General features: G+C 56.8%; 1 protein-coding gene across 1 annotated transcript; it reads left to right on the forward strand.

Annotated features, from left to right (window-relative positions):
• Nucleotides 1-1,650: 1,650 nt before the first annotated feature.
• On the forward strand, nucleotides 1,651-2,828 carry IER5 (immediate early response 5). Its single transcript, XM_054073139.1, has one exon. It carries the CDS (start codon nucleotides 1,774-1,776, stop codon nucleotides 2,404-2,406), a length of 633 nt encoding a protein of 210 aa, XP_053929114.1. The 5' UTR covers nucleotides 1,651-1,773; the 3' UTR covers nucleotides 2,407-2,828.
• The last annotated feature ends 6,251 nt before the right edge of the window (nucleotides 2,829-9,079 follow it).

Genomic DNA, 9,079 nt, shown 5'->3' on the forward strand with positions numbered 1-9,079 from the left:
GGGAAGGCTCCCGTTTTCTCAACTATATCTCGGTGTGGCTGAATCTTCACCTGTTTTTTGTTATTGCTGTGACCAGCCACCCTCTTGTCCTTCCAGCAAGCCAGCATGTGGTGGCAGATCCTGCTGGTAAAGCATCATGACAGGCTGTGGCTCTCCTTTTATCACTGGAGAAAAAGGGATGGAAGCAAGTTGTGATGTGTCAACTGGGAATAGAGAACAGTACTCCAGGGCAGCATGCTGAACTTCCTTAATTTTGGGCCCTTTCACTTCATGCCTCTTTGCAGATGGTGGTTGCTCCTTGGTGGAAGCAGGAATGTTCCTGCTCCAAGCCCTGAAGTACCCCCTGGCTTGCCCAGAACAGGAGCTGCATGGAGCTTTCTTGGAGGCTTTCTCGTGCCTAGACCTGCATCTGGAGGTGGTGGGTTGTCTCCTGTGCCCCCCAGCCACCCAGCTGGCCCTGCCATTGCCTTTCACGGCTAAGTCAGAGTGAGGTTTCAGTTCCCAAACCAAGTGCTCCAGGCTGTCATGGTCCCCATCACCATCAGAGATGCTGGTGGCCTGTCCTCCTCCCTCATCCTCCTTTGTAGCCTTTCCTACCCTTGTTGTAGATCTTCCACCAAGGTCTAATTCCCCTTTGATTCTTTCTCTAATGCCATGAGATGTCAGAGATCGGTGCTGAGTTTGGGAGAAACATTTCTAACCTGTGCAAAACAGGGGTTGCTCTTGGTTTGGGTTGGGATTTTTTTCACCCTCCAGGAATGTTTCAGCTCTTTTGACCAAAATTCCCACTGCTGCCTTTTGGTCTGAACAAATCAGTGTGGGGTGCAGTGAAGCTGTGAAGCCTGGAGAGCTGCAGAGGTGGGGTGCTGCAGATCTTGGGGTGCTGTGAAACCTGAAGTGCTGCAGAGGTGGAGTGCTGCACATCTTGGGGTGCTGCAGAGGTGGGGTGCTGCAGATCTTGGGGTGCTGTGAAACCTGAAGTGCTGCAGAGGTGGAGTGCTGCACATCTTGGGGTGCTGCAGAGGTGGGGTGCTGCAGATCCCGCGGTGTTGCACATCTTGGGGTGCTGTGAAACCTGGGATGCTGCAGAAGTGGGGTGCTGCAGATCCTGGGGTGCTGCAGGGATGGGATGCTATAAATCCTGGGATGCTGCAGAGTCTGGGAGTGCTGTGAAACCTGGGGTACTGCAGAGGTGGGGTGCTGCACATGTTGGAGTGGTGCAGATCTTGGGGTGCTGTGAAACCTGGGATGCTGCAGATCCTGGGCTGTTGCAGATCCTAGGGATGCTATAAATCCTGAGGTGCTGCAGATCTTGGGGTGCTATGAAACCTGGGATGCTGCAGAGGTGGGGTGCTGCAAATGTTGTGGTGGTACAGAGCTAGAGTACTACAGAGCCAGAGCGCTACAAATCCTGGGGTGCTACAGAGCCGGGGTGCTGCAAATCCCGGGGTGCTGCAGCGGGTGGACCCCACCACCCCTGAGGCTCAGGCGTTGCCCCTTTAAGAGCGCTCTCCGCGGGGCTTGCGTTCGAACCCGCTCCCCCGCCTCGCCATTGGCCGGTGCGGGCGCGCGGGGCGCCGGCGGCGGTTGGAGCGGCCGGCGGCGCGCGCTGATTGGCGGGCGCGCAGCGATATAAAAGGCGGCGCGGTGCGTGGGCTTTCCCTAGTCGGCGGCGGGAAGGCGCGGCGTGTGGAGCTACAGCGCGGGCGGAGGCAGCGGCAGGAGCGCATCTCCACCGACCCACCCACCCCCTTCTCTACTTCTCCGACCCCCATGGAGTTCAAGCTGGAGGCGCACCGCATCGTCAGCATCTCGCTGGGCAAGATCTACAGCGCACGGGGCCAGCGCGGCGGCCTCAAGCTGCACAAGAACCTCCTGGTGTCGCTGGTGCTGCGCAGCGCCCGCCAGGTCTACCTGAGCGAGCCGGGCTGCCCGCCCGAGCCGCCCCCCATCGCCGCCCCGGAGGAGCAGCCGCCGCCCCCGCAGGACCAGGCGGCGCGGTTACCGGCGGCGGATTGCCGGGAGCCCAGGCCGCGGGGCTGTGGATGTTGCGGAGAAGCGACCTGCGGCGCCGCCGCCCCCCCTACGCCGCCCCCCTGCCCTCGGAAGCGAAGCGCCGGCGAGCGCGGCCAGGCGGGTTCCCCAGTGAAGAGACCCCGCCGCGAGGTGGAGGAGGAGCCGCCGCCGGGCGAGCAGGAGGACATGGAGACGGGCAACGTGGCCAGCCTCATCAGCATCTTCGGCTCCAGCTTCTCGGGACTGCTCAGCAAGGAGCCCAAAGCCCGCCGGCGGGACCCTCGTGACGGCGGGGATGCGACGGAGACCACCGAGCCGGGACAGATCTGCTGCGACGAGCCGGTGCTGCGGACCCTCAACCCCTGGAGCACGGCTATCGTGGCTTTCTGAGCCGCAGAGACTCGCCCTCCACCGCGGGGAGGGGGCGGACAGACAGACAGACAGACGGACCCGGAGCCGGCACCCCCTCCCCCCCCCTCCTTTTTGCTGCCGGGGCGGAGGGGCCCCCGCACGGGAAGGACCGCGGGGCGGCAGCGCTTCCCGGAATTCCCCTCCCCGGGGGAGGCGCCCACGCCGGGGGCTCTCCCACCAGGTCATATTTTAAGCTCGGAAAGTATTAAGTTTATTAAATAAAGTCTATATTTTGGAAAGGTTTAGGGTCAGAACTATCACATGGTGCTTTTAAAAAGTGTTTAGAGAGAGGAACGAAGTTTTACAGGCGCTCGGATGGAAAGTCCTTCAGCCTGGTCGTTAGGCTTGGCGACTCCCGGCCTTTGTTGTATAAAGGCTTGGGGCTCCCGTAGGTTTTTGTTTTTTTTTTTTGTACAGTGTTCTCTTTCAGTGATGTATCTTGTTTTGTATAAAATGTAATTCTACGTGTACAACACGTATTAAATATTTTCAACTGTATAAGCGTAGTGCCTGTTTGTGCCCCCGCTTGGCTCGGGAGGAGGAAAGCAGTCGGGGTGTGGTTGCTGCGTGTCTGTGGCTGGATCCACCCTGCCTCGCCAGAGGCCTGGGGTGGGTTGGACTCCAGCTGCTCCAGGAGCCGGGAAGAAAGGGAACCTCTGTCGGGTTGGCTGGAGTCCTTCCCAGGAACTTCCAGGTGCTCCCGTTCTCTCCTGCTGCAGCCTTTGCCTGAGGCTCCCGTGGCATTTGAGGTCTTTGCTCAGAAAGTACCTAATGTGCAGAGTCACTCTGTCTGTGGGCGGAAAGCGGTTGCTAAATCCCAGAAGAGCAGCTGGGCGCAGCCGTGGCCCTGTGGCATGGCCAGGCGCAAGGCTGGCCTCGGGCTTTGCCCGCTCCAAGGTCCAGAGGGTGGGAGGGGATCCTTCCCAGCTGCTGCTTGGCCAGAGGTGTTTTACAGTGCCTGCTGTTTGCTCTTGTTTGTGGAATGGTTAAAATTATGAATATTGGGACTTTTTTTCTTTTTTTTTCTTTCATTATCAGCAAGACTGTAACTGGGTTAAAGTTCCTGCTCTTAAGGGTGGGGAGAAAAATTTGGCCTCAACTTCACAGCGACTGTGGAGTGCCCTGAGGCCTTGTAATTAGACTGAATTGTGGGGGAACTTTTTTTCCTGCTTCTTGCTGGGAGATTCACTGGAGGCTTCTCTGCTCCTAATTAACGAACTTTTCAACTGAGGATTGCATCTCTGGCGAGTCAAGGAAGATGTTTGTGTGCTGTGAAACGCTGCCTGGGGTGTCTGGCTGAACCTCAGGGGCCCAGCTCGGGTGGGAACGCTGGGGGGCCGTATGGGACATAAGCGATGACCAATGTGGTTCTTGACCAATGTGAAGCTTTTTGTTGTTGCTGTCTCTGGTGTTGGGAAGCAGTGCTGTCCCTTACAGGGGCAGTGGGTTTTTTGCAGCCTGTTTCTGTAAGAACTGGAGGTGTCAGGCTTGGTCCTCCTCATGCACTAGAAAGGCAAAAAGGGAAGGACATAGAATGGGAAAGAAGCCTTCCAGTCTGGAGTGGCTTAGAAGGAGCTCTGCTAGTTTGTGTACAAGTCAGTAGCTCCCTGTTCTTAAGTAAAAGTGAAAGTCCTGTCATCTTAATTTTCTTGGTAATTGCACTTAATGGTGACGTACAGTTTTAGTCTGGTAGACAACACCGAGGAAACTGTGAGTGATGAGACATTTCTTTCCACTTGATGACCTTTGGGTGGTGACAAAAGGGCCTGTCCCTGCTTCACTTTGTACAAGTGCCCTCCAGGAGAACCCAACAGTGTGGCCATCAGATGGGAGCTGAAGTCACCTTGGGCCCTCTCCAGTAAGAGGACAACAGCAGGAAGAGGATGATGGCCTCTGAGGACTTTCCCCCAGCTCTCCTCCTGCTCTCTTGCAGAAGAATGCTCTGCTCTGAGGGCAGAGCTTGCTCTCACGGGTCAGAAGCTGGGCTGAGGGGTGGAAACAGCGTCCTGTACGACCGTGGCTTGCTTCCTTCCCAAGGCAAGGGAGGGAGGGCTTCAGCCTTGCTGCTCGTTTGCCAACATCATCTTCATAGCAGCAGATGGTTTTGCCCAGGGCTTGCTGTCAGTTCCTGAGTGCCAAAATAGGATGGGGGCACTCCTGCTCTTGGCTGTCAAGGAGCTGATCAGGAGCAGCTTGATGTGTCTAAAGGTTTTCTGGGCAGCCAGCTGCTGGAAGAGCATCTGGTCCAGTTGGTTCCTGTGTCCCTGGTCTCCCTATGCAGCTAAGACCCAGCCTCCCTTTGGCACAGATCGCCGGCAGTGCTACTATCTGTCCCATCTTCCGGAGAGGGGTTGTGCAATCACTTAATTGCTGTTGGGCTCTGGAAATATGGCAAAGACTACCCAGAGATGCCAACGCAGCTCCCTCTGGCTGGTGTGACCTCCCTGTGAAGCTATCTAAGGTGAGCAAGTTCTTACTGGCTGTGTCCCTGAAAGACCTGATCCATCTCCATCAGCTGCTGTAGCTGTCTCTGCTGGGCCAGTGTGTGCCTTGCTTGTTCCCATGGCTGTGTTTTTGTAACGCGTGGGGTTGGCTCCCTGGGACGTGTGTGTCCCCAAGGAGCTGCAGGTGGCTGATAGTGGATTGGAAAAATAACAGATGAGAGCGGGCAGTGAGCTTTGGCTGCTTATAGAGGGGTCTGTACTTTGCTGGAAAATTAATCTCCAGTCAAAAAAGACACATAATCACCATGCATGTTACTTTAGGAATCTGCTTTTCTGCTCTTTGCTTTGTATTTTCTGTCCCTCAGTGTCTTTTTATTCCTGTAACTACTTTTACCTAAACAGGGTCTGTTTTCCTTATTTTGTCTGTTCTATCATGCTGCTTCAATCCCTGGACTTTTCTCCCTGCTGATGGCGCTGCCTTTTGATTGCCTAGAGATGAGCATGATAGGATGGGACAGCCAAGCAGGGAAGGGGGAATAAGCTCAAGGAGAAGCTCAGGTCCCAACGCCGCTGCCCAGGCCAATGCTGATGAAGTGAGAAGTGCATAAATAAGCCAGATAAAAATAAAAACTTCCATCACTTGGAAGAGAGGGTGACTTCTATGGAAACTACCTCACGGGGTTGAGGAGGATGTGACTTAATGGCAAGATGCAGGATCCTCACCTTCCTATAATAGCAGTGAGCTGTTAGAAGCACTTGTCCAAGCTGCTCCAACCTCCTGAGCTCAGCTCCCTCGAGAGCCTGGGAGAGAAGTGATGGGAAAACCCCTTAGCGTAGCTGGAGGGTGGGATAAATGTTGGCGGAGGATGCTGGAAGCACAGTGGCCGGGTTGTCCGGTGATGCTGAGGGCAGAGGGTGAGAGGTAACCAGCGAGGAGGAGGGATGGCCCGGTTGCAGTTTCCCTCAGGGATACCTTCTGGAAGGAGGGAATGATTTAAAACAGGCTCTTGCCAATAAGGGAGTGTTAGTGGTGTGAATCATCTCAACCTTTAAAGGGATGGATGTACATCTGGCCTGGGACAGGGGCCAGCCAGAGGCCGGAGGAAGCCCACGGGGCAGAGAGGCAATGGGCAGCAAAGGACTGGGACTCCCAGGAGGCTCCAGATCTCACTCCAGATGCTCTTGTTCCCTCCTGGCCTGACATGACCTGGCTTTATCCACCTATCCTGTCTCTCCTGGGGCAGGGGAAGGGGGGAAGGCGCTGCACACTCATTGCTGCAGCATCCTGTGTCAGCGCTCAGGAATCCAGTGAGCTGCTGGGAGGGAGGAGAGGGAGGCAAGCCAGCGCTGCGGGGCTGCGCGCCTGCTGGGGCCTCTCCCCACCGGAGCAGCCCTGGAGGGGAGAGGGGAGATGCTTTGCCAAGGGCAGGGCTTTTGGGAGGAGGGAGGGATGCAGAAAAACTTTGACGCAATGCTTCTTCCTTGAATGATGGCTCACAAAGCTGGTTAGAGGCACATCTGGATCCCTCCCAGCCACTCGCGGGGCTTGCGTCTGTCTCCGATGTAATATGTTTGCTGGTGATGCTCTGCCAATATATATTTAGGGTGGGTGGAGGGGGTCCCCAGGTCCCCAGTGGGCTCGGCAAGGCGAGGGCTGGCCTGGGTGCTTGCAGGGGAGCAAGGGCTTGTCCTTGCTATTCTCCTAGGACAGGGATGGGCTTGGTGTTTGCCCAGGCAGGGGGGCTCCTAGCCCAGGGTCAGCTGTGCCGCAGTAGGGAGAAGGTAGCAGAGCTTCCTGGCAGGGCTGACCCCAGCGGCAAGCCTTGCAAAAGAACCCATGGCTTCTTCCAAGAAGCATCCAAGCACATTTGTGAGCTTGGAGAGGGGATGGCTGGCAGGAGGAGAAAGTAGGAGAGCTATCCCAGGCCAGCACGGGTGCTGGAGGCAGGTTCAGGGCAAGGTGAGTGCCAGGATGCAGTGACAAACACAAACAGCTCAGTTCTCCTGCTTTTCTGGTTGTGATTTCTGCTCCTGACATGCAAACCCCGCAGGCCCCCCCTCCTCTTCTCCCCAGCTGGGCGAGGGCTGGCGTGGCTGCGGTAATGAAATGCAGAGCTGCTGGGGAGAGCAGGGGCGGGAAAAGGCTCCTCTGTCTGAGGTTTTGTGCCTCTGGTTTCCTCTGGCCCTCTCTCCCAGTGGGGTGATTTGTTGGTGATGGAGCCTGGGGAGTGGGGGAGGGAAGGGCTTGGAGCTGCAGGCAAATAGTCATCATGTGTTTCCCAAGCACTCAGGCGAGGTAGAGGGGAAAGCAGGATGAGAGGAAGGTAAACTGCCAAGACAGGGACCATAGAGCATCATTTACTGGAGTTAGGCGCTCCTGAGCCTGTCCCAGTTGCTCCGAGGTGGTTTTGAGCACTTCGCACACCAAAGGATCTGCTTTGTGGTGGAGGAGCTCCCATTCCATCCTGATTTCCCCACCTTCCCTCCATCCCAGATTCCCTGCTGGGCGGGCAATGAGATGCTCAGACCTGCCTGCAGGCAGCTGCTCCGGATTGGCTTTTCTGGCTCAAGAAAGGGTTTGCTTCTCTGGTGTGGGTGAGGAGGAATGAGGAGGATGGTTTGTCTTTTTTTTTCCCTTTCTTGCAGCTGTGGGAAGCCAGCAAGGCCTTTCCCAGAGTGGTGGAGAAGTGGAGGTGCTGCTGACCTGTTTTCAGGCATGCATGTGGAGCAGCTGGCGGCACTGCCAGGCTGCGACCTCCCTGGCTGCAGATGCATTTGCTGCCTGCAGCTACCCTGGCTCAGCCTAGCCTTTCCCATAAATCAGGCTTTGGGATCCTCTGTGTTCCTCTGGCTCTGCTCCTGTGTGCCACTCCGGATGCTGATCCCGCTCCGGTGTGCTGCTGTGTTGTAGGCTGACCTCCTGCTTGGGAGAAGTAGGCAGGGCTGCCTGTTGTTCACACTCACTGCTCTGGTTGGGAATGTGTGTGGTTTCCTAGCGGGAAGGTCTCCTCCTCCTCCTCTCCTCCACTGACAGCGTCTGACCTCAGCTGTCATCCCTGGTGGTGCAGAGGATTAATCTGAGCCTCGGGACAGGTTGAGGCATGTCCAAGGAGGAGGAGAGCTTCATGCGTACAGACACAGAGGAAGGAACAAAAACAATTCCGAGGGAAATATTTTCCTGCTGCTTTTCCTGGCAGCGAGCAGAGCGTGAGGAAAAAAAAAAAACCCTCGCTATAAATTGCTTGCAGGAGTCTCAAGCCCCAGATTGGCTTTCCTTTGGCCTCCAACAATCCACGAAGCTCTTTTGCTGCCCCAGACCCACATGGGGAAAACGGCAAAGGTTGTGAGCCCCCCAGCCTGCTGCTGAGCATTCCCGACCATCCCTCTGACACCCACCGCTCCAGGGTGCACGGAGCCAACTTGAGAGTGTTTAAAAAGCAAGAGGAACATCCCCACTGGTGGACTCTGCCCTTTGCCTGCTCCGGGCTCGGCCATCCTCCTCCTCCTCCTGCCTCTGTTTGCTTTGGCAAGTGCTGGGGCTTCACCCCACCAGCAAAGCCCTGGGCCAGGCGGAATGGGAGGGGAAGCGGGAGCCGTGGGGTGCAGAGATCGCCTGCGGGGAAAGGAGAACAGGGAGGGAAATGGAGAAGTAGGTGGCTGGCTGGGCGGATGGGGCACGCCAGCTCTGCTGTAAAGGGCAGGAAGGATGCCGCTTGCTCGGAAATCTGGAGGGTGGGCTGGGAAAGAGCAGGAAGGAGGAAGTGTGTCCGGAGTGGGGTGCAGGGGTGGGAGCCCCAGTACTGCACCAGGTTTGGTCTGTGGGAGTACCATGGGTGCCTACTCCCCTTGTCGCTGGGCTGGGGTCTGGCATGCTGATGTGCCCTGCTCCGTGCCTCCAGCAAACAGAAGGATGCAGGCAGGCGGCGATGGGAGCAGCTTCCCCCCGTACTGTCCGTTGTGGAGCTGGGGTCCCAGCCAGACTTTGGATGGAGCATCACTAGAAAACAGAAGGAGAAAGCGGCTGTTTCGGCGGCAACAGGCAAAGAATCCCTGCTGGCCACGTCCTGCTCAGTTCCCCAGGTTGATTTCTGCAAACCTAGGCACTGTGCAACATAGACAGGTGGGCTTCACCAGTGCACGTGGTCCTCCATCCCAGCTCCCTCCATCCTTTAGTGCACTGGGGTGGTGGAAGCACCGAGCCAGGAGCT

This window comes from Cuculus canorus, chromosome 8 (genome assembly GCF_017976375.1).
Source record: "Cuculus canorus isolate bCucCan1 chromosome 8, bCucCan1.pri, whole genome shotgun sequence".
In the NCBI taxonomy this organism is placed as follows: domain Eukaryota; kingdom Metazoa; phylum Chordata; class Aves; order Cuculiformes; family Cuculidae; genus Cuculus; species Cuculus canorus.

Bases quoted from the DNA above. Each gene is read 5' to 3' on its own strand.
- IER5 (XM_054073139.1), top strand. From the start codon at position 1,774: ATGGAGTTCAAGCTGGAGGCGCACCGCATCGTCAGCATCTCGCTGGGC.